This window comes from Nilaparvata lugens, chromosome 11 (genome assembly GCF_014356525.2).
Source record: "Nilaparvata lugens isolate BPH chromosome 11, ASM1435652v1, whole genome shotgun sequence".
NCBI lineage: Eukaryota > Metazoa > Arthropoda > Insecta > Hemiptera > Delphacidae > Nilaparvata > Nilaparvata lugens.
Genome location: NC_052514.1, coordinates 17389853 through 17417099, shown reverse-complemented (window position 1 = coordinate 17417099; position 27247 = coordinate 17389853). Strand labels below are relative to the sequence as shown.

At 32.6% G+C, this 27247-nt stretch overlaps 1 protein-coding gene across 8 annotated transcripts in view; it reads right to left on the bottom strand.

Annotated features, from left to right (window-relative positions):
* Positions 1-451: 451 nt before the first annotated feature.
* The window catches only part of LOC111057854 (sex-determining region Y protein), a 124813-nt gene continuing 98017 nt past the window's right edge, over positions 452-27247 (bottom strand). For 3 of the 8 annotated variants that reach the window (XM_039437723.1, XM_039437722.1, XM_039437724.1), the window contains 4 exons: positions 17926-18258; positions 15668-15806; positions 14536-14745; positions 11498-12614 (listed from right to left, as the gene is read on the bottom strand). In XM_039437723.1, the coding sequence (XP_039293657.1) occupies positions 12592-12614; positions 14536-14745; positions 15668-15806; positions 17926-18258 (705 nt within the window). In that variant the 3' untranslated portion in view covers positions 11498-12591. Of the gene's footprint in view, positions 1256-2565; positions 12615-14535; positions 14746-15667; positions 15807-17925; positions 18259-27247 lie in introns of those variants that run through there. The other 5 variants (XR_005572474.1, XM_039437725.1, XM_039437721.1 and 2 more) reach the window with 3 other exon arrangements.

Sequence of the window (27247 nt, the reverse complement as noted above, 5' to 3'; positions counted from 1 at the left end):
CTTCTATTATCTATGAACAAGCCCAGGGCTTCTGTAGACATTATTTTGAGCAATAAAGTCAAATCAGAAATCACAACCGAAAATTTCCCTTTTTTCTTTAATTACTAGTGATTATTAAACTTTACTAAAGTATTATTGTGTATTTTTCATATTGAATTCAGTCAATGTATTTTTATTATATTATAAATGTATGTATTTTTATATAACTGTATATTTTTCTTCTATTTTTCATCCTATCTCATTTTCGTAATTTTATAATTGTCTGTATTCATATTGTCATCTTCTTTTTATAGACAATAATTGTATAATGTTGGAAATTATAGTATTGTGTGAAGGAGGCAAAATGGGTTTCTACCTGTTGTCATGATGTCCATGTATAAATAAATCAATAAAAATATCGTAAAGACTATAGTCAACAGCAACAACTAAAACTAATAAAAATAAATAGGTACATTTTCGAATCTTCGACGATATTTTATTGAAAAGAATAGGTATTTACCACAAGATTTACGAATACATGCAATATTGTCCAAAAATAAAATCATAACATTACTGTAATGGCACACACATAAAGTAATACTCTCAAATATTAACTATTTGGGTAATGATTCATTATACATTAGCTTTTTAATAGGAGCTCGAAAGAGTGGATTGTTGAGTAAAACTGAAAATACTATAATCTAAAATCAATATTATGAAAACATGGATATAAACTTATATGTTTTGTTTTCAATGCATATTACAGATAGGAAAACTGTTTGGATGGATCATTGGCTGACTCCATCAAGACACAAATTCTATCATTCTCTGATACAATGACAGGCGGCTGCTCCAAATGGTTGATTTTGAAATCGTGTCTTGCAAATTCTTCAGTTGATTTCATATCGAAAATGTTGAGTGGAAGATTTTTTGAAATGAAATTACTATCCAGTGACTCGTCATTACTTTCACTGGATGTGTTTGGGGTTTCTTCTTGTTCAATTTTGACGTCGTTCATTGCACTCTTCACAACATCTGGCAGAATTTCTTCGGAATTCGGCTCATCGTTACGAGAAGTGAGATCATTAGCGAGCAGCGAGTAGTCAATGAATGGCAAATCATTGTCGAAGTCAGCGTTTTCCAGCATAGTTGGTGAGTTGAACAGAAACGACCAACTGTCGGAGTCAGATTTCGACTCAAAAAAGTTGGCACAATTTTGAGACTCGTTATCGAAGAACAATGCAAACGGTGGAGTGCATAAATCCAGTTTCATCGACTGTGGACAAACATAAAAGGTTGGGATATAGAAAGGATCAGGAAAAGGAGTCACCAAAGGATTAAGGAATAGAATGCTACATCAAATTAATTGATAAAAGCTTAACAAAAGAGTGTATTTGATTCAAGAATGTTTTAATAAATTTTCTTATAAGGAGGATCACTCAATATATGGAAATACATAAAAATATATTTACAGGAATATATGGGAATAAATATATGAAGCACTAAGGATTTAGTAAAAAAGTTGATATATTTTATTGAATAAAAATTATTCGAGATAATGTTCGAGGATCAAGAATAATTTTCAGTAACCGACTTATAAAGCACAAAATTTCCGAATGGTATAATTTATTCGACATTTCTATTGTGTTGAACGACATTGGATTACTAGGATGTCAATTTTTTATTAAACTATTGTGGGGGAACTTATTAAGTCATTCAAATCTTTTTATTGTATTAGATGAGATACCATAATATCTTTTCTTGATTAAAATATGCCGGGGGAAGTGTTGTAAATTATTAATAGGCTATATCAATGGTATATAGTCGTTACAATAATATTGTTTCAAATGTACAATACACATCAATAGTTCTTCTTATCGGTCACACCTATGCTTTAGTTCCACTTCCATCATATTCGTTAATACAGTGGCGTAATATTATTTTGTACAAGGTTTTCCAATTATTTATTTCACTTTTTATCTAACTTGACTTTGATTCTTATAAAAACATATTCGACTAATGGTGTCATCGCTATGAATTCGATTTATCTCTTAAATTAACATAATAAACACGACTAATCGGTTTTCTAAGTAAAACACAATCTATCTCAAGTAATTTATAAGAATATTGTATTATATTAAAATTCATTCGACTCAAAGTAGGTACTTTTTGTACAAGTATATATGTATTATATCGTTAAGGTATATTATTTCATATTTTAATCGTAATTTATTCATATGTACCTTTAATATTGATTAATTTATACATAAAAGGCTTTCTTCCATAATTCACATTATAATCAATATTTTCAATCATCAACAGAGTTCATAATAAGAGAACTGGGATTAATTTGAAATAATTCATTATCAAACGGCATATAGTTTGTGACTTACTAATGAAGAAAACAATCTAATTTCATTATATTCAGGGGACTATATTCCACCATTTGATAAAACAAGATTACTGATTTTGTATGTTATTTAATTGAACTGAACACAGTGGAATAACATTCGAATTCTTTAGAAGGCTGTGGAGATATTTGAAAAGCTAGTTCAACGAGATGCAATTGCTCTGCAGAAAGCTATGCTATCCTATACTAAATAGCATGAATGGTTTTGAAGATAACGTGTATACGTAGATGACATGGAACAATAAATAGGGCTGCTATAACTCATAAGAGCTCATGAAGTTCTGAAGAACTTCTAAATTATGGAGAACTTGGAGAAAATGCAAAATTCAATCTTTTATGGGAAAACGGGATTTTCAAAGACATAAACTGTCAAAGTGTTTAGGAATTATCTGATGACTGATTTTAATCAATTATGGTAACATTTCTAAATTATATGGTATCTTGTGAGCAGTCAGTAGAGAGTAAAGTCCAACTCAGTTAATAGATAATAATAATGTGATTGATGAAATTTTGGAAATAAGTATTACAATATATAAAACCAATGATCAATGCTGTTGTTGGTTATTTATAAAAATACCATTGTCATTAGGTCATTAGGAAAAATAATAATATTAAAATAGCTTTACTTTGTTGAACTAGCATTTCAGTTTACAATTTCAAATGAATTAGTAGAAATATCGCAGTCCTCTTGGTTATGTACCATTTATAATTGTGGAAATAAAAAATCAAATGAAATCGATAAAGTTCCATCAATTCATACTAAGTATAAATAGATAAAAATTAATATTACAGTATCGCTTCGAAGTTGATCGGTATTGTCGATTCATGAACATTCAAAATTGTTCTACTAAAACAATGAAATTAAGACATCGCGTAATATTAGTAATAACTGGTAGCAGAGAGTATAAATTAGAGATAATTAGAGATACTATAAATTAGTATTTCTTCTGATGTACTAATAGAAACTGAGTACTGAGTAGTGAACAGTTTCAAATAAAATATATTGAAAATTACATTTTTTACAATTCATAAGTTCAATCTAGTTTCATACCAATACCACAGACAATAATGTCTACACTTGTATATTTGTGATAATAAGTTATAGGTGACATCACATCTTGTAATAGACATTTAGATTTTTATAAGCATTTACAGTTTTGAAGTGAATCGCCAATACCGGTACCAACAACTAGAGTAACATAAAACCACAAAGCCTATTAATAATAGCCTATTATTTTTTAATTGTTTACTTCAAGATAAATTATTCGAGAGAATAAAATTAGAACTCGCAATAGAATATTGATGGGATCTTATAGTATGATTCAAATTTCACAATTCTCTTGTAATATATAAATAAAATAATTACCGCTCGAATCGTTAGTTAACAATAGTATGATAAATCCAGCGATACAAACAAATCATCACAATAAGACACACCCCATTGGTCCTCAAATCTTGAGCTCATTAATTTAAATTCGACATTATTAATGACTATATATTATATCAAGCCCAAAGCATAGTCAGTCAGTCAATATCAGTTTTAATAATACCAAGGTAAATCAAAAATTTTGAATACATTCAATCTTTCAGGACTTGTGTAGTTTGGAAAAATTGAACTCACAAATATTGACAGAGCGATGTGAATGAAACATTATCTTGGAATTGATCAATGATACTGTATCAATAATATACAGTATCTACAAACAACAGGATCTACCTTTCAAGACCAGGAAGATTATTGCTTCCTGAAGAACGAGAGTTTATAGTACACATTCGGATCCAAAACACTATACAACATATCAACAGTGAATACCGTACGTTATCCTGTAATTCATTTAAAAAATCAAATCATGAAATTAAGTTCCAACGAGGTCTTCTTAATTGAAGTTAAAGAAACGATCTCTTCAGAGAAATCTTATCAAAATTATGACTTCAATAAATAAGTTATAGGCCAATCAATAAAAATTCTGCTCTACAGCTCAAGTTGAAATACTGCAATAATAAATAAGTAGCCTATTTGAGGTGATTCCATGATAGAATAAGTCCTTTATTATAATTATCGCATACCTTGAATAATTTTAGATAAGGTAGGGCTATATTCTTTTTGATATCACGTTCACTTGGCATAACAATGACAAGCAAGTAAGATATTACTTTTTGGTGGAGCTCTACGCTTGAATACTTCTTGGCATTATATAAAAACAATGTTGACTGACTGTGGTCTCACTAAAAATTAATTATTATACTAAATACTCATTCAAAACTCCCAATGTTGATGTTAAATAATTGGGCAGCTGGTTATAGGCCTAACTGAAAATTTACTTATTATTCGAAAAATCATTATCAAACACGTAGAAACTTCCTGAGGGATAACTGATGAGATGAGTACACTTAGAAATAATTTCAGTTAGAAATTGTAAAATAATTTTACAAATTATACAATTATCTTAGAATTGGAAATTATTTTTTATAAAATTCATTCTGATATAAAATAACAATGTCTTTAAAAATGGTAAACACAGACATTGATGAATAACTAATGTAATGGTAAGTATTAAAAAAGATTAACAGTAACATAATTATGTTTTTATTTAGTTTGCTACAACATGTTTTGAAACAATTTTCTTCGAGAAAATAAAGATATAATGTAATGAATAAAATATACTTGATAGAGGAATTATAAATTAAATATATTAACCAGCCACCCGATACAAACACTTATCCGAGGAGTTACAGTTTGACATAGTAATTGATGTCATTTTATTACGGACAAATTACGCAAAATTCCTATTTCTATTATAATTTTCTAAAACTACGTTCTTCTTCCAGAAACGCTAAAATTGTCTATACATAGTCAAACAACCGATACCAGCTAACATACATAATAGATTTATTTCGCTTAAATTATATATAACGCTATATCATTATTTTATTTTATGAAAACTCTTGGCACAATGGGAAATACGGTTCAATTATTTACATACAAATAATAAAATTCATATCCTTATCTAACATTTTTTTAATCATCACATATACGGTGCCTATAATAGCAAATGAAAAGCATTATATCAATATAAAAGTCATTTCAAACCTTACTGGCAAAATGTAACTGGCAAACGAAAAATGTTCATCATTTGAACTCACGCATTGTACTATTTCAATATATATATTATATGGTAAATCATCTTGGAAGAATATAAGTGGATATTATAATTGGAAGCCATGATAATTAAAATTACAATACTATGAAACGATAGAAGATATTACGTCACTGATAGCATATGTGGAAAGGCTCAAGAGGAGTCTGGATTCAAACTAGTTGAGCTGAAAAATCGTAATTGTCCTTGGAAGATCTTTTCTATAGTCTCCAGTCTTTTACCCCCTCAATCTTAAGAAGAGATGTATTCCAGTTCTCACAGTTGAACTAACTTGGGGTGAGTATACGAGTCAGGAAAGGATATGGGAAATTCAAAGCTTGTTCAAAGCTGGATTCCTCATCCAGGTAGTCATGAATAAATTCCGGACAATAATGATTTCTTCATCTTTTGGTACAAACTTAACAAATCGATCAACTCTATTCATCAACGAAGTTTAACGTGGATTTATGAAAAAATTCAATTGAAAATAAATGAATATTTTCAGTAGCCTAGATGAATATGCGATATAATAATTGAATACACATTATAGTAAAAGTTATTTAGCCATATCCCTGAATTGATCAATACAATGTTTCATATTTTTGATTGACATCGGAAGAGTTTCCTACATCACCAAAAATGAAGGACACTAATCTATTATTAAACTAACAATTTGTTCCCAATTCGTATTCTAGTAATAATGCATTCTATCAATTTCTCAACAAGTTTGGTACGGTCACATATACAATCATTAAACATTATTTTAACTAGACAAATTGTTGTGGACATATACAGAGATGTTGCTAACTAACCTTCTTCTATTTTTATAAAGTAACATTTTATTGAGATTACTTTATCTAATAAGGTTAAGGCACATGTCTGTAGGACAATTATTTTTCTCTTTACATCTCACTACATCTCTTACATATAAATATTGTAATGGCAAATTTTCATTCAAAATTATTTGGGTCTGATATATTAGTGAGATAAATCTGAAAAATTTACAATATGTATTCATATAATTGTACTTAGATTCTAGATTCACAGATTACACTAAATTATCAAAAATAATGGAAGGTGACCGATAAATTCACAAATAATTTGCAGGTACAGTAATCAATAATTTATTAATAATCATACAATAATAATGAAATAACCTTATATAAATTTCAACCAATTTTTACAATTAAATGCTGATAGAGGGATCCATTTTTTATTCAATGTTTTTAAGATGCTCCTTAGCAAATTATGTAAATCTCCAAGTTTCAGATGAATGAATTATATTTCCAACAAAAATAATATATAACGAAAAATATTTTAAAATTTTAAAAATCTATTTTAGAGAATTACGGTAATTAATAATTGATTCATAAGATTATTAATTTTTTAATGAGACTATTATATAGGCGGTATAGTAGATATTAACAAGGACATACCATTAAAATATTGATAATGAATTTAAAAGCGTGTTGCACAAACGGCAGTTAAAATTTAACTTTTTAAAGATTTTTTTCTCTCTAAAGATCCGAGATGAACCTCAATCAACTTCTATTGAGCTAGTCATATCGTAAAATGCCATTAATGATTGTTAAAAAAAGATCATGCGAATATTGTTATTATGTTGTAGAAATTTTTTTCAGAATTAGTCACCACTTTGATAGGAATTGCATGCATCTGAATTTATGTACGCTATTATTTAAAAAAAAGTTCACAAAACATGTTATAATAGAATTTAAGTATTCATAATAATTTATTCTAAATTATGAAGGTCAATAGCATGAGAATGGATTTGTAAATGTAATAAAATTTCAATTACTGTATTGGGGATAATCAAAGTTTGTTATGTAGCCTATTTTGAATTACTGTATCATAGTTGGACTTCATTTATTTTGTACTTTACGTCCTTGAAGTTTGAACATTTCACCAAACAGTTCAGAATGTGATATGTATTTCACGTCAAATGCATTTATTCAAGACTACAATGTCTACTAAAATTGGTTAATCAAGTTTCACGGTTAATCAATAGAGAAATTATTGAAAGTTCATCAACAATATTCAACAACTTTTTAGGATATTCATCAAAAATAAATTTTCAAATGCAAATGGTGAATCAAACCCAAAATGCGATCACCTAATTGGCTAATTTATTATACATTTATGATGTGGAAGAAGTGATATACGTTGTACTAATGAAGCAGTAATGATTCATCACTTCAATCCAACATCACAATGGCTTCTTGAATAATGTCTATCTTGTATTATTATATTGGTACAAACGATTATTTTCTACAAAAAGTGCTCAATCGAAAACCTCATTCAAATCCAAATTTCAAAACCTTTCATTTTATTAGTCGTTTTTTGATTTGAATTTATTGCCAGAAAATATAAATTCATTCAAAGTTTTATCAAGCTTCACAAGATTTTTTATCTATGATTTTTATCATTCAGGGTTTTTAATGGATGAGCTCTCACTCTATTATTTTGGAAATCATCGAATATTATAAATTTAACGTTTTAGTTTGTTACATTATTTGGTTTTTAATGCCAATCTAATAATTGTATATTTATTCACTAATATTTAATGGTTCAATAATGTCTGAATATAGCTACAATACAATAATTTACCATTCTATCAATAACTGTTATAAAGATTACTGCTCAAGTTATTTATACGACTTCCACTAGATTTTCAAACAGTACACTTTTAAAAGGCACAATAAGTTTAAAAGTTTCTCTATTGATTTAGTAGTTAGTATCAAGGATTTGGTATTCAATTTTAATAGCAAGTCGAAGGTACCTCATTTTATATCTTGATAAGAACTGGACATTATTTTTTTGAACTTGAAAAAACAGTGCACATAACATAATTTCCCTAATGTTTCTTCACATTAATTGCAAATAAATCATTATTATCATCTTCTTAATATGGAGTGTAAAATTACCATCCTTCTAATAAGTGCTTGAAAAATAGTATATAAATTACGTTACATTGACAACACTTCAATTTATACTTAAATTTAAAAGTTGTTGGCTTTTAGCTAAGCGGTACCAAACATACTAACGGCTTTGGAAAGTAACTTTGGCATGAGGTATTCATTGTTCAAAATGAACATGGTTTTGGTGATAAATCTAGAACTAAATATTCAATTTCAGTAAAATATAAATAAATGGAAAACATTTGGGCCAATTTGGGCTAACAATAAAGCATGGAAGTACATAATTTTTGTTTAAAATATGGCTTAACGAATTCATTTTTTCTATATTGATAATATAGTATTGCAAATTTTTGATGATTTCTATTAAGAATAACCATTTGAATAAATATTAATTAGCAAGACAATTGTTACATCCTACAAATTAATACAGCAATATAAGAACAAATACACATTATTAATTGCAATCGGAAGACAAATAATTATGGAAGCATCACTCAGTATTATCAAAATAGTAAATGATTCTACTGACAAACTATATCCAGAAATATATAACTAAATGAATGTGAATGAATATAAATTGAAAACAAGATTCTTCAATGAGGATCATCGTTTGTGACAAGGCCATCATCCCCCCCCCGCAGTTTGATTATTGATATTATTTATCAAAATGTAAACAATCAATGAGCAAATGTCAACAGTTCTGATCCTTATTCGAATGAAGACTGTAATCATTGAGTAGAGTGCTTGAGTAGTCGAACAACTACAAGCACACTGGGTGCCAAGAAATGAATACTCAACAAACTGACATTTATTATCTGGAAGATCAAACCAATGAGCTTAGCTAGTAGTGTGACCATGGAAGTAAACAACTTATCTAATAATAAACTTAATTAATTCATATCGTAACTTAGATATGATTCAATATTATAACTCAATATACACAAAAAACATAATCAACTCAATTCTTTCATATCGCAACCGAGATATGACCAATGATAACTTAAAATTCACAAAAAACCCTGTACAATAACAAAACCAACAAAAAATAAAATATACTATTTTTTTAAACAAACTTAATCTAGTCCGATTTCGTTAATTAGTAAAACTTAATTATCTTATCACAACTAATAATATTATTGTATTGAGTTGTTTTGGAAACACAATAACAAACTCTGCAAGTTTAGATAAATTTATAGAATTCTGTAAACTTATCCCAACATAGCAGTCATTATAAAATATCATAATATTGTAATTAAATTATAACGAATCATTTGAATAATATTGACAAATCATTCTAATGACGGATAGATTAATAATAAATAATCCAATAAACAGTATAATCCCTAATAATCCTTAATACAGTTGGTAGTAAAAGTAAATTACTTTTTACTTAATAGTTAAAACAGGAACTATTCCAGTAACTACTCAAACTTCAATGATAAAAGAGAGAGAGGTAAGTAGTAGTGAGAAATTAGGCTGTCAAAATTTTTTTCTGAGTAATCCATATTGAAAAGATTTTCAATGAGAAGCAGAATTTATTATCGTCAACCCTTAATGAACTTTCTGATTGGTTGACGAGAATAATATGATAAATCATTTTTATAGTCTATAGGTAGTGATAAAATTGATATTATTGTAGCAACTTGAAGTTACAAAACAAGATAGAATAATTGTTTTATCTCATTACAACACACTTACTCCTTAAAAATGATATTATTTATGGATAAAAGGTATGAAGTCTGGTTACCTAAAACTCTGATTTATACAAAAATCCACTTTCAGTTATCAATTATCACAATAAATCACATTATCATATAATTAATTCCAATATACAGAAACAGACTTCTGGAAACAATTATTTCTTACCTACTTACTAATTCATGAATATAATAGTTATGAGTCTAATATATACTTTTATATTTTTATAGTATCAACAATACTGTACACGTTTTTCAATTGAATGGGTAACAAATACCGGGTATGGATTTCCGGCAGTTGTTTTATCATTTGATTTTGGAAGCTGTCATGAATAATGTTATTGGGATTAAATATTGATATAATAGCATAAGCAATATCTTTACAATAATTAATTATGAAACTTAAGGGATACAAATTGATTTATATTATAATTAGGTTATATACAGTATATAGAGAAAATCTCAAATTCAACCCAAAATGAGATTGAGATTCTATTTGCAAATAAGAAATTAAAAAGGACCAGAAATTAAAATAAAAAATTACTGTCAATAACGTTTGCTTTCAATTTATATTCCTACCAAATTGAAAACCAATTGATTACTAATGTAATCACAATAAATGACAACTAAAATTATATATTTGTTTTAAAAACATGATTTTTCTTTAATCGACAATGACTGCACATTATTTTTTCATGTTATCCACCAAATCTACAAAAATACTCAGATGTAGTAATATTTTAAAGATAATCACACAATAATTTGTGAAGGGAAGCAAAGTATCTTTAGGCCAAATATTCATTTACCAGCCAATGCTCAATATGCTGTCATTGGCCGATTTCACAGTTATACTGTTTCAACAAACTCTCAACACCTGTATTTAGGAAATCGTGAGAAAATCGAAGTGAGGATATTAATAGCCCATTCAATTTTATTAATTTAGAGTTCTACAGATAACCTCATACAGATTACTGGACTTATTGTTTTCATATTAACAGGAGAAAATGAATCCTGTTGACAATATTAGAGGAATCTTGAAAATGGTTATTCAAATGCCGTTCATCATTGATAACAGCATTTATTTCAACAATGTTCCATTGTTCTCATATTAACAGGAAAAAATCCTGTTGAAAATTAATACAAGTGGAATCTTGAAAATGGTTACACTACCATTCATCATTGATAACAACATTAATTTCAACATTAAAAGCTTTTCTAACGCTTCATCAGTTCAATAGCTTCAGCCTCATTATGTTTGGTGAGATTTTATTCTACTACAAGTTATGAACTATCTACTTAATTGTTTTAACTAACATTACAATAAGTCGAAGTTATCAATTAAGCTCATTAAAAACTTGTGAGGAACAGTGCTAGTTCATGAGAAGAGGGTGTTCTCGACCATGTGCCTGAGGCAGCCGAGGTGAGTGTCGGCCTGAGGTCAGACGGGCGGGTAGCCCTGTCGGGGCCAACTGGCATGCATGTGCTGCTGCTGTTGCTGATAGGAGACATTTGGTTCACACTCCAAACGCGCGCCGTACCCACTGTTACTGTAGTAGTCGTAGTGAGCGTTGTAGTAGGAGTGGGTGGGGTGGGGCGAATGGCCCGGATGAGGGGAATGGCCCGGATGAGGGGAATGGCCGTGATGTGGTGAATGGCCAGGATGAGGTGAATGGCCAGGATGTGGTGAATGGCCAGGATGTGGTGAATGGCTGGGATGTGGGTAGTGGTTGGGATGGTAGTAGGGATGACTCCTGTAGGAGGCGGCTGGTGACGGGTAGTAGCTACTGGTGCGCCCCGAGTCATCCAGCTGAGACTGTGGCACTGCACCATAGTAGGGCTGATAGTAGGGCTGCTGTGAGTTGCTGGCATTGGCATGAGAGTGTGGGTGAGGGTAGTAGCAGTCCTGCTGACTGGAACGTGAGGCAGTGCTCATACTCCAGTGCTGAGGGGGTCCATAATGCTGGGGAGGTTCATCCTGGTGCATGTGGGGGTGTGAATACGCGTACCCTCCACTGAAACTGGTGGACCTACTGGGCACAGCGGGTTGGACAGTGTCCTGCTCTGGAGGCCAGCTGTCCCTATCCTGTTGCTGCTGCCAAGCTCTAGTGGCCTTCTCCTCTTTCACTTTGTTTTTGCGGGGTCCGCGGGGGTTGCGTGCCCTCTTGCTGGTGGTCGCGGGCGGCTGCGATGCGTTGGCGGCCGAGGCGGCACTTACCTTGGGGTCCTGCGGCGGGGGCAGCGGCTGAGTTTCGAAAAACTCCTCGTGCTGCGAAAAGCGGCCGATCTCAGTCGACCCGAACGCCTGATGGAATCCGGGCAGTCGCAGCCCATCCTTGCTCCCTCCGCTGCTATTTCCGTCGGAAGCTGACTGCAGCTTTCCTTGGCTCGGCTGTGACAAATTGAGCAGTGATTTCTGTTCCAATAGGTTCGGCTCAAGAAGCACTCCATTCTCCATCTGACAGAAATCATTCAATTAGTTTAATTTCAGTCATTTGAAAAATCAATACAAACCAAATAAACAGAAATAAGTTAGTTAGCCCATTTCAATTGCAGTAAAAAGTGATGAACAATTCTATTATATTTGATATAATATAAAGTTGTAATTTTATTTCTCTGAATTCTGACCTTTTATAAATTATCAATATAGGTGTGAATTATTCTACTTTGGACCACATTTTTAAAGTATATTGATTAAAAGTATATTTTGTGCCTCTACTTTTCTTATAAAGCCTTTTCGTTTCAATTTCTAGCTATTTCAAGAACTTTTTTAAGACTTCAATTAACTTTTTTAAGCAACTCTCACCAGCGGGCAAAGAGTTATCTTTTTGTTGGTGATGCCAAGAACATTTTTTTTAATGGTTTTTCTTCTCTCATGTATATGCATGTATGTGTAATATTGAATTATGAACATTTTATTTTTATTTTTGCTCGTGTATGTGTATGAGTAAATTTTTGTTTGTTTTCTTTTTGGCAATAAATGAATTTGATTTGATTCATAGAAATGAATGAAAATATATCAATCAGTTGGTTAATTTAAGTCAATTTGACAAATAAGCTATACAAATTAATTAACAGAAATCAGCTAGTTGAGTCAGCCAGTTCATTTCAGTTCAATTAACGGTTGAATAATACAAGTAAAGGAGAGGAATCAGTCATTTGATAGGAATAAAAACACAGAAATGAAATGTATAACAAATAATTGAAAATGAAGCCAATGATACAAATCAATTCACAATAAAAGTTGCTATTGTGTCATTTTTGAAACATGGAAATAAAACTGTGAAGACAACTTAGTGAGGGATCAGAAAATTTGGAGCTTACATAATGTTTATGAACACAGACAGTTTCTTCGTTTAGTTACGTTTAAATCTCAAACTTATGTAGGCCTAATTAATACTTCAAACCTGAGTAAGCCATCATAGAATCAAATAATCTCTCATTAGCAGTAACTTTCACCATTGTCAATGATATTTACCTGTATGCTGTATCACACAATCTAGTTGGAAAAAATCATTATTGCGCTTTTTGTTTCATTAATTCCACAATAAGCAACTGTAAAAGTATGTCTATATTGTTTTTACCTGGATTGTATTTTTATATGAATAAATAAGTGGATGAATGAATTGAACATGAAATTGATCAGTTCAAAAAATATTATGAACCGTGCTACAGAACAGTAAGTTATTGTGCGTTCCCTAAAACTCAAATATTTCTAATTTGTTGGAACTCCAATACTTGTTACATAAAAGTAATAAAAGTATACAAAACAAACACAATCTCTTCGTATTTCATGTATTCGTATTTGTATACTGATTTATTTTTCAAAAGTTCCGTTTATTTTGTTAACATACCATAAGTTGTCTAGCCACAGATTTATTTAAAACAATTGTGTAATAGCATAGAACATAGAACGAAAAACACTTCATTCACATGGGCTACTTTTTAAATTAATAGAACAATATAAAAATCTTAAAGCACCCTTTATTTTTAAAATATTTCAACAACTAGTTTTTTTTATAACCTGACCATGGTGTGGTCACCAAAACTAGTTGTTGAAATATTTTTAAAATAAAGGGTGTTTTAAGATTTTTATATTGTTTTATTAACATATAACAGCTATTCCATTATTAAGTACAGTACAGTATCTTATTGTAGAATTGTTTCTCTATGGTAACGGTAAATTAAGAAATCTCCATTCTCTTTTACTCAAGCTTCTAAATTAAAGCCAAATTCCAAATTTCAAATCTCCTTGAGGATGAAATCTAAAAATGAGAAAAAAAACAACCAAAAATACTAATAAAACTCACAACTATTTTTCATTTTCGTTGGAAAACAACTACAGTAGGTATTGGGCGGCAAGTTTTTTCACAAATTACCTCGATGTCGGAGCCAGGCACTGGACCATTGTCTTGGTCGCCAGCCGCTGCAGCTGCGGCTGCAGCTGCGGCTGCGGCTGTCATGCATTGCGGCTGTGGGTGGGGGTGGGGGTGGTGAGGACCCCCATTCACCGTTACCGTCACTGCCTCCCCCCCGCCCCGCTGAGTCCACCAATTCCTCACTGCGGCTTGCATCCTTATCTGCTGAATCTGCAAAAAATCATCCAATAATTTACGGTAACTTCTCTCTCGATTCATGTTGTGAAGTATAGGGGACGTAATTCGACAACAGAGATTTTTCATACAATCAAATTGAAACCATTTCTAAAACTTGACCAATTTTTGTATAAAAATATAGAATTCGAATCATGGGTTATTTATATTCGGTAATAATACATATTTCACATTAGTAAATGCGAACTTTATGTCGACTTAACGAAAGGCGTCATTGCTCGCTGAATGAGCCAATTAAAAAAGTTGATGAATTAAAAATATCCAGTTGAATAATCATAAAAATTTTTCAGTGGATGATGGATTAAGTTTAGAAGGTTCGCTTTCAGAATACTGTACTGTATTTTGTAAAAAAATACAAATCGAATCGTCTAGACTTTGACTGTTCTAATAAACTGAATAGGACTTACATTATATAAAAAATGTCTTATTTATATCTAAATTTTTGTATAAAAATGGTTACATGTACATTGAAATGTACATTTGAAAAAGTCACGAGTGAACATTATCTCACATAAACAACACTGAAACAACATAATTGCTAAGCTTTCTGAGTTGTGGTAAAGGTGATATTGTGGTAAAAGATAGTTATCCATACCATAAGCTGTCTAGCCACAGATTTATTTAAAACAATTTAATCAGGCCAGATTCCAATTGAAATCAAGTTACATAAAAACCAATGAAGATTTCTGCAAAAACGTACAACATAGAAAAAAGCGCGAAGGAAAATTCACGAACAAAATATATTCGTATCTATATAAAATATTGCATCTCATGTTTAGATTGTAGATTTACAAACTGAGTAACACGGATTTGAATAAGATGAGTATTATGCAAAGACTCCCATTGATGAAAAGTCTTCTTCTAGAGAGAAGCTATTTACAAAGGAAATTTTACTCACTTTCTGCACTTGTATGGATGAAGGCAGAATTGCTTTCAGTAGCAAAGTGCGAACTCCACTCGTGGGATTCCGCCACCTTTCTGGATTCACTTCGGACTGGGTAAGCAGATGATGAAGAAGCAGTCTGGTCAGGTCCCTGCTGTAAAAAATATTAATTTTATAATAAAATCACATTTATTAGCTCTAAAATATTATTTCATTCGATATAAAAGATCGTGAACATGAAATCAATAATTTCAAATAGGACTACAGTCATAATTCGTCACTCAGATATTATATATTAATGGAAATTATACAATATTTTGAGACACAACGTCATATATCAATAACTTAACAAAAACTAAAATTATTTCAGTTTGTCGATGAGAAAAATGTTAATGTTTGATAAATTGAAATACAGTATTATTCTGTGCCACGAAATATTGTCTGGAAATTAGACTGAACACAACTGTGATTGAAAAGCAAGCGATAATTTCTTACCATAATACAAACAAGAGATTAGATAATTATTCTAAAAATGATAATATGGTCAATGCTGATGCAATCTATGACCTCACAGTCACTCGAATTTTAGAACAACACATTTCCACCAAATCAAATGGATATTCAAGTTTAATTAATTTGTTCAACTTTTTTGGCTGAGTTTCTTCTTATTTAGTGCAATATAGAGCGTTGAACAATTCAAGACTAGCCATGTGCAGTTGTGCACTAGGATCACACTTGAACTGTTTGTATTCCAGTGATATTGAGAGATAAGTGGTCATGGGAATAATATTATCTCTTTTTCATGAAATTAACACTTATCTTTGAGATCTGTTGAAAAGAGCAGTTCAATAACTTCTGTCAAGTGCATTTGCAATATCACTTCTATTATTAATCATCCTCCATTTCACGAGGGAGATTCTATCGTTACTCTTAGATATTCGAAAGGATCGAAAGTTAGTAGCAATTTTCCTATTTTAATTATTCGTTGTATCAATATCATGTATGAATAATTGGAATTGCAGATAAATTTTTCACTCCATTCTTATAAATTGCACGTGAGGATGCAGTGATGAGCAAGAAAAAATTGGTATTGGATTGAAAAAAAAACATTTAGCATCTAGAGTTGAATAGAATAGATTTATAATTTATTACTACAAGATTTTATAGAAATTCGTCCCAAAGGATAACAATCTCTTTGTATATACAAGTTATCTGTCGATATCTATTGCAAGAAACTTGTCAAATAACATTATTACTAGAAGATCGGAAAGATGACATTCATCAGGCCGGCCGGCGTGGCCGAGTGGTCTGGAGTTTGCAACTTTAGCCTGCTTCCTTCATCCTGGTCTAGGATTCAAATTCCGCCTGGAGGCATGAATATCTGATCATCTTTGCATCCCAATGCCCATGAACAAGCAAAAGCTTATGTGCGTAACATCCAACAAAAAAAATATAACGGCTGACATTTTGGATTGTAATTGATTGACAGTTCACAATTGATCAGATCACTCAATGAACCCAGGATTATACTACCACAAGATCTAGCAGGAGAGTCCCGCTGATATTTTTATTGTACGATTAGAGATTTATAATATATCTGAGCTGTAATTCGTCCCAAAAATACAGCTTCTTCACTTTGACCATATTATTGTAGGTAAATGATTTATTGTCAGGCGTTCTAAATATGATGAGCATTTTGGATTCCACTTGTGATTTGCAGTTAATAATTGATCTGATTTACGCTAAAAATATAGTTACTTTTCTTTGACCGGATCTACAATCGTAGGGACACGATTGAATGTATGGTTCTAAAACCAGTAGTCTTCACCTCCAGCCGTATAAGATTTTTTTTATTTATTATTTTACAAAGGCGACTTTCTAGAAGTATTTTAAGCCTATGTGATGATGATGGGATGAATGATAACACAATGAAGATAGATTTATGAATGAATAAAAATTATAGGTTATGCTATCCACTTGAATTGATTTGAGTCCACTTTTCAGTCCAGAAATTAATAAACTGGCAATTTTGAATTTGATTTGATTAGAAACCGAATATAATAGAATGATCAATAATAAGATATTTGACAAAGCTATTAAGAACAATAAGTATTGCTTTTGCCTAACTGTACCAATGTTGTATTATTTTTGTGTTTTTGGTGAGATGAATTGAATTGATTTGAAAAAAATAAGATGGACAAGTAGGCCGCCTTCGGTTCAACAGAGCTGCCTACCATGTTGTGCACTATACGAGTTTGAGTTAGAGTTTGTACCTGCTGCAGGAAGGTTGACGAATACCAGGAGGACTCTGACTGGTGGTGCTCAGGCAGCAGAGTGTAGTCGGCCGCCTGCGCCACATGGTGGTAGGACAGGTCCAGGTAGTCGTTGTAGTTCTGAAGCATCATGTTGGCTGCCGTGTTGCCACTTCCACCTCCACCTCCACTGCTCTGCTGCTGCGGCTGCTGCTGTCTATTGTTGCAACGCAGCAAAGACTGCTGCTGCTGCTGTTGTGCTTGTTGGTGCTGCTGCTGCTGGAGTTGGATGTACTGCTGATGCTGAAGTTGACGATGCTGCAACTGCTGTTGGTCTCCCACCATCTGCATGCACTGCAAACAACACATAAAAACATTTATTTATTCATCGGCAGAGAGATCCTTTTGGATGCCGTATTACCCAATTACAAAATTAACAATTACAAAGAGCTACAACTAACCTTTTCTATTTTATTTTATAGACTAGGTACTAGTTTCGGACGATTACCAAGTGTAAAAGTAAGACAAAATCAAATTTCAGTAAAGGTAAAACTTGACTGGTGATTACTTTAGGATTCTAGAGGAATATTGGTAAAATTTTTGCATTGTATCACAGATAAAATCACAGTTGACAATCACAGATAGTTGCATTTACATCTACAGTCAGCAATGAATCAACAGTCTTGGAAAAACTGTTGCAGAATATTTACAGGTGTGATTTAATGTTTTTAGGGAGAAATTTTGTGCCCTTCGATCCCTCGAATCAGCAGTCTTGGAAAAACTTTTGAGGGATATATGTATGAAGGGAATTCAAGTTTTCAAGAGAGTAATGTTCTGCCTTTGGTAAACGAGTATTTCAGGGATCCTTGGAAGGAGCAGCAGTCTTGAAAAGCTGTTATTTATTTATTCGTATGGCTTTTACCGGCAAAGAGATCCTTTAGGATTTTCTGCCTTGCCGTATTACCCAATGTCATTTCCTATCAACACTCAAGTTTATAGGTTATAAGTATTGGGTTCTTCATGTTTTTATTTTATAAAGTTTAAAATCCAGAAAACTTATTTATAAACACAAATTCACCTTTAAAAAACAAACAAATATAAAATTTTGATGATAATATTGAACTGTAAATTTCACATTACAAAATCGAAAAACTGTTGAAGTATATTTACAAAGGAATAAAGTTATTTAGAGAGTACTTTTGTGCCCTTGGTAGCCTATCTTTCATGGATCCTTCGAAGACCTGTAATATACATTCAAATATAACTTGAGGTTTGAGAAAGGCCCTGTTCACCAGAAAGATGGAGACATTTATCAGTTATAGCCTACATTTTTATGTATAGTGGGTGAGATAGGTGTACTCGTTCTTTATCAACTTATGAGACTTCCATGTCTAGTAGCAAGTTGTTTCTGGAAATAGTGAGATAGTACCTACTTGAAGAAGATTTCAACAATAAATAATTTTCAAAGCATATCATAAGAATAAATTAGCATCTATACTATATCTGTATGAAACGGATATCATCAAGAGAGGAAAGTGACAGCACCCTTCGATCGGTTGGTGACCTAGAACCAATATCAGTTACAGTATCAGTGTCGGCCAATATCAGATGAGTGATGTGCCAACAAAATATCAAGTCATATTGACACTGACTTTAATAAACTGATAGAGCTAATGAAAAAGAACCATTCTCAAAACATCCTTTTCAAAATATACAATAAATTGATTTGAAGAGAAATACCACTTTTTCTCTTTTAGGGTAATTGATTCATTGGTTCAGATTCATACAACAGAATTTTACGTAACTGTTGAGGATAAGAAAGATAATGTGTATTGACAAATGCAAAGTGGGTACACAATATAGCCTACTGCTTGACTCATATTTATAGTCAGTATGGTAATAGTGTAATGATTTCTAATGCGATAAACCTGCTCCACTAGTTCCCATAATGTATGCTCATAGGGGACAGATATACATGATAAGGGAAATTCAGACAAAGGCAGGAAACACTTAACGATCTTCATTGACCTGGCAAAAGCGTTTGACTCTATCCCGTGACATCCAAGACAATAATCTAGAGCTCGTTCATTTCTGGGGAGTATGTTTTTTCCGGATTTATTAGCATAATATTGAAAATTTACTAGTATCCTAATTTAAAAGGTCAAAAGTTATAGTTTGAATGTTTGTAAATGATGCAAGTTGACAGATGCCCTATGCACTCCAGTAATGCCACAATTATTTTCATGACTCACTGATCTTACATAGGCATCTGAGACAATGAATAACCAAGCTGTGCATGGACCAGTAGCACAATAATGTAAATTAGTCAGTGACCACATTAGTTTTTGTTGACCTGATCTATAAACCAAATTATTACAGTGACAACTATAACTATAACGGTAGTGACGGGTAAATCAGAATTTTACAAAATAGATGAGGATGGACGCTATATAACAGTGCTGACCGTAATTCCAGTCATCTTAAGTCAAAATACCTCTCTCATTGGTTCATTAGTTGAGTAAGTTTAAAACCCTTTCACAGAAAGAAACTTTAAAACTTCCTCTGACCAACCTATCAGAATGGTCTGGAGCAATTTTGCGATTTCATTCTCATGTCACTTTGTGTGAATCCAGCCAAGGATATGGTTGTTTGATAATCACATCTCATTTACCACGCACTATCAAGAGCTTATGTGGAAATCATCAGCGGAAAAAAAACTTCAGAACTTCCCATCTAATTTTTTATTGTAATTTAATCCACTTTTCATCTGCAGTCCTGAGCTGGTTAACCTCTAAGCCTTTACTTTTCCCTGAAATCTATTTAGGAAGTCACTCTATGACAAAAAACGAAAAAACTATATCTGTTCAGATTCCAGTAAAGAAATACCGTAAGTGATTTCACGCCCTTGCATATACTCATCTCTTATCTGCTACATAATATATTGTACGAAAACAAATCTGAATAGGTAAGGAACTGATGAACTTACAATCAACTTCATAGACTTAGGATAATAATATGAGCTCATCAATTCACAGCAACATTATTCACTTTTGAATTGAACTCAATTGCCCATTTGTGTTTACGGTCTACGTCAAAATTAGTTTGTTAAAGCGACGAATCGTCAAACTTGTTTTTGATAAACAATGTAGCGTTCACAAATTCAAGTTGAAACAATAGTTAAAACTTTGCTTTAATTTAAACACAAGTGATAGATTAAATAAACGTTTGTGGTTAGGTAAAGCAGGCTTGTTTCCAGTAATGTATTTTCAACCAGTGATTCATCAACAAACTAAAAATAGCTCCAGAAGAATAGTACAATTTTATTCAGGCGTTTTCTCCTTCTAAACTGACTATCGAACTAAAAATAGCAACACAAGAATAAATTGCAAGATATTTCCGAGCGACGACGTGAGAAATCGAGAGTAAAAAATTTCGCCGGTGGCATTGGAATGGTGAGAAGGCAACCGATTTGAATAGAAGGCGAAAGGGTTTGAGAGTGGCATCATCAGCTGATCGGTGGTTGTCTTGACAACGGTTGCTATGGCGACGGGCGCCCCGGCGCTACTCGGACGCCACCCAACGAGACATCAATAAACGGTCGAGCCGCGCGCACGCACGCATACACACCCGCACACGCCTTCTGATAAGAGCACGCCGCACTGATAAGGAGTGGCGTTCGCCAATTCACTTTTTCCTTTGACGACCAGAGATCGAAGTTGGTTCAGTGTTCGGCTTGCTACACCAACTTGTCAACCACTAAAAGTACATTCGCTTTTCAAGTACCCCACTTTCACTTTTCGTCATCTGTTATTTGTTTTCTCGTTGGTGGTGTGGTTTTTTCTCAATACACAAAGATTGTTTAGAAGTTTTCGAGTTTTCTCAAACGATAATCACAATCAATTTCGAACTTAATTTCGTTGTAGACTCAAGCTAGCACTTGAGATCTCTGCGGTCAATGAACTTAAATTAAATTAAATTGATCAGACCACGAAAACAGAAACTCATTCAAATAAAAAAGTTTTCTTTCTTTTACCAATCAATCCTATTTACACATACTTTTTGTCGTGTTTTGGAATTAGAAAAAGGGACTTATTTCAGACTCTCCTAAGGAGTCACACTTCTGTGAGAAACAAAAATTATTCTAAAATTATAATTGGAATCAAATCCACTGGATGATTTTATTGTTTTTCCGGCTAGATGTGACACAATTTTAGTAAACACATTATTTTGCTTGTTACTTGTGATAATGAACCAGCTATTTTGTACAGAGTTTATTAGATTTGCCAATAGCAGCTCTTTCATAATTCGCAATCGAAATATATCAATTAATTTCATAAACATTGTTCTTTCTGACGTGAATCTAATTTTTCAAACAACGTATTGAAATATGAAATAATCTGAATTACCTCAATGGAGACAATCACGAAGAATGCGCCTTGGTATACAGTTTGGTCATTGGTATAACATGAAAGGTCTCGATTTAACAGTGCTCACCGTAGAAAATATTACGTTCAAATTGAATATTCATTTGAAGGTGTCTTCCAGAACAATATGGACCTACTCCTTTTTCTCTTCTCAAAGAGAGATAACTTCAGGAGAAAGCAACAAGCAAAACAAAAACACGAAGATGACATGTAGACCAGCCTATATCATTTTTCCGCGTTGAAAAGTTGCTTGTTAAAGTGGTTGGTGTGAGGGGTGGGGAGGAGAGGTGAGACATGGCCGATAAACAGCAGGGTTTTGTTTGAGAAGACGCATCGCAGTTCCGCAACCAAGGTGAACTCATTTCCCTCACAATGAACATTTGAGAGTGAAATTCTGTTATTGAAAAGGACCGTGGACTGAGCCAGTGCTTACTTTGACAGGTCCTTTCTCCAGCTGTTGCTTGTCAACAGAACACGGCAAAATACAAACTCAGTACAGTACTTAGAATATAGTGCTGTACTGAACCCCTCAATGCCAAATGAGGCTCTAACAATCCGGAGTCTCTCTTTTTCCTTCTACAACGTTTCTTGTTCTTTTACTTCTACCTCTACATCTTCCAGATACTTCACGATTCTCTTCTCCTGCTTGATTATTATCTTTTTGTTGATTCTTATTCTTTTCTATTTTCATTTTTAAACTTCTCGATGTCTATGCCGTAAATATTATCTAGATCACACTTTTTTCTAGATTTTCAAATTTACTCCTCCCAATGAAATCAATTTTCGTTATATTTTGCAATTAATTTTTATATTCAATTTTATTTTTAATTTTGTAACACTGTATTGCTTTTCGATCTTCATAAACTTTTCCGCCATATATATTTTTTAAATTGAATCCTTAAAAATATTTTGCCTCCACCGTTGTTCACCTACCTGTTAATTCTCCAACCATAGGCTGTTGAATGAGCGATATCGTTCATCAAAACTCTTCGTTCTCCCCGCTCAGTTCTTTAAGGCCTCCTGCTAAGTTCCAAGATCATTTGGCTCGGTTTAGTGCGTTTTAATCTCCTTTATTACAACCATAATAATATTATCGTTGATGTTTTAATGACTGCTTGTGCCAAAGCAAGCTTTAGAAGCTTGTCTATCAACATAGCAACCTCAGATTCCTGATGTGATTTACACGTTTTTTTTCTAAGAAAATAGTCAATCTTACTTCATTTCTTCATTGACAATGTCACTTTCCACAAATTTCATATACAGCCCTTTAACATAATTCTCCATTTGGATAACAATTTGATCCTTTTTCTTTGATAAATTACGAAAGTCTTGATTCAATTAAGAAACAGAAGAAGTTTTGAATGGAGTCTTTTTTCTCATTACTTTCCCTTATTGTAATTATTCATCAATTAATTCTCTCACCATATTCAATAATTTTAATATCAAAATAATTGATGAATTCTTCATCAACAATGAGAAGGGGCAATTCTCTCACTCTAACAAGATTATTCGTTCCATTATTACGGCAAGTAATATTAAATAGTTCACTATAATTTTCCACTAACAACAACTTTATAAGTAACAAATAACAATTTCACTTTAACAACATTATTCATTTCATCTTGTTGCAGGTAGGCCAGGAACAGAGGAAAATTACGATTGCACCTGTTTTCTCATTCTATTACAGTATTGTAATTGATAAATAAATTTACTCAGCAAGACTAATTTAACTATTTCACTAATTTAAATTGAAACAATTAATCTTTCACTAATACAAATTGAAACAATTAATCTTTACTTCTCCATTCCAATCCATTCTTCAACTCTACAGTAGTAGGCGGCTATTCATTCCATAATTACGCCTGGTAATCCAGAATAGTTCAATATAATTGTGCACTAATTCGGATTGCAATTAATGTGTCTACTAGATGACGGAACGTTGGTCGTTGTCCTTTGATAAGGCAGGGCTGAGTGGAGCGGAGTGGAGGTGTCGAATGTTGTATTATCAATGTCTGATAGAACCAGTCTATTAGGCCTGTTTACCTGGTTATCTGCTCGGCGGGCGTCGGACATTAGCTACGATTGCTAGCTATCCTCTCTCCATGCTCCATCCCCAGTAACCACTTAATTGGCTCCACAATCCACATTCGATTATGTTGTTGATCCATGGTCCAATGGCAAGATTGCACCAGACGACTAGACTAGCCGCTTGTATTCAGAGCATTATGTCTAGCGGAATGTGTTTGATAATGTGCTAAATATGGTAGGCTATCATAGAAGTTCCTTGAACTGAAGAGTTCCTTGACTAAAAAGCTACTGCTGAGTTCCTAAGTCATTATATTAGAGAAGGAGATTGAAAAAAGTTTCATTGTCAGAAAATCATTTCAATTTCAAATTCGCATTCTTTCAGATCTTGAAACCGTAATTTATTGACCAAGGAATTAGCTTCGATCATTTTCCAAATCAGTTGATAATTTTGTTTCAGAAAATTAAACTCCCACTAAGGAAACGTTCGGAAAATTAATTGAACTTCATAAAGTACTTTTCAATTTTCTTAAAAGTTCCTCTAAAATATTTAAAGTTTGATTGTAGATTCTAGATTTGTAACTATAGTTCGATCAATAATCAGTATTTTTCTGCTGCAATTTCATTTTGAAATCATTAGGCTTGATTGGAACTGTCATTATTAGGAATGGATTTGATTCCGAAGGATACATTTATGTCGATAGAAAGGATATGGTGATTGATATATTCAGATACTCCGCTCTAAACTCTGAATATTGCAGGACCTGAAGACCTGAATTCAAGAGAAGCTCTTCACTCGTTATTATTTGCAAACGCGCTCAATCACAATACATTCATTCATTTGGAAAATTATTTACTCCAAATATTTTCATCAAAAACTCCAAGAATGTGAGAGAAGGGTGTCTACAAAGTTTCTGCCAATTCGTCATTACAACTACCCGACACGAATTGAAAGCACTTCGAGGAAATGCTTGCCATGAATGAATGAGTCCACGTTTTCCTTTTACAGAAAAGCGAGATCTGAGCACGTTAAACAGTACTTAATCCTCAGGTGGCTTATAAATGCTGCAGGGTTAAATAACGACGAGAATTAAATTTATACGAACTCTACTCTTGAATGCTGGAGAGGTTGGAAGTGTTAATTAATTACCAACAACTGTAATAATGGACGAAATTACGAATGTTTCATTTCAAAGTATTTCTTTGAATGTGAAAATATACATTCCACAGGTGTTTGTTACATGTATTTTCGAAAATATAGTTATTATCTGGGCTCTGCACGATTTTAATTTTTTTTAAATGTGTCACGAAACTTCACAGATGATTATATTTCCACTTGCCCTTTGTAAAGGTGCGTACAAATATACGCGCCGCGAACATGAGCAATTCACTTTGAATCAGCTGATGCCAAGCTTTTTATATATATATATCTTATACGGTTTCTGTAAAAATACAGATATAGTCAGCTGATTAAAAGTGGATTGCTCATGTTCGCGGCGCGTATATCTGTACGCACCTTAATATTTCTCTATCAACGAACTAGGCACATGTACAAAATCAAAACTAATATTTCCATTATTTCAAATTTCATTTCTGTAGCCACATACAATTACTGTGAAATTTATGTTTGATAGATAGTCATTGTTACTTTTAGAGTTTCGTAAATCAGATACAAACGTACATTATATTATTTTTTCGAGTTAACTAACGAGTTGATGATTTATAAAAAGCAGAATAATAACTGAAGTTGAGACGACGCAAAATCATCGACGAAATCATCTCTTATCACTGATTTATTTTTTGGCTTCTATACCAGAAAAACAATACAGCCTCAAAATTCAGTCCAGCAATCGGTTCTGATCGCATAAGCATTTTCAATTTTTGACGGCAACGACCTGAGAGTAAACAACGGACGCGATTAAGATAATCTAAACTGTGACCGGCCATCATCATGTGGACAGATTTATTTGCAGCAGATGGTGACCCAAATACTGATGACCACTGATGAGAGGGGACGAGGTGACCCTCCACTCAACACACATCCCTTTCGATAAACAAACTGTCCGTCCGTCCGTTGGCGTCCTATATCCGCCGGCAAAAGGGCATCAGCAAAGCTAGCCAGCCAGCCAACAAGCGAGCGATTAGAGTAATTAAGGTGACAGATAACCTTGAATGGGTTCTGCTCCCTCTAAAAACACACCCTCCGCTCCATCAATTATCGAACGCGCTCTCTCAATTATAAATAATATCGTGTATGTGTGGAAAGGTATAATTTCAAGCATTTATTTAGCCTCTCATCTTCCGTCACACCACCTATGCCTATACTTGGAACCAATCCAAATACCACTTTACACTCTTGATCCTATGCCTCCTTCCCCACTTTTTTCTATAACTCTCCCGAAGATCTCTTCTTCATTTCAATTACTTTTCATCATCCAAATTGTATTTGATCTTTCACCCCTCCTCGATAGCCTTTCAAATAAGAAATAAAATTTGCCTTTTTCATAATTGACTATCAGAGCACCAGAGACACCATTGAATTTTCCATTAAAATTGCAAAGAGTATTTCACTCATACATTACTCATCACTCCATCCACCTCCATCATGTATCCAAGTCTCCTTACAATCTTTTATTTCATTCTATTTCTTGCTGAAGGATGATGTTCACATGATTTTTGAACGTGCGCTTTTGAAATAAGAAAAACTATTGTTATGAATGGGCTAATAGTTCTAGGTGAATCCCAAAACAGATCTTACTTATTCCTTCCATTTTCTTCAATCTTTTTACCCGTTTCTCTTCCTTGCTTCTTCTCTGATTCATCTTGTTCCCTTATTGAGAACTATTAAGTTTCTTACCTAAACTGGTTGGCTAAAATAAACTAGTTCACAGCTA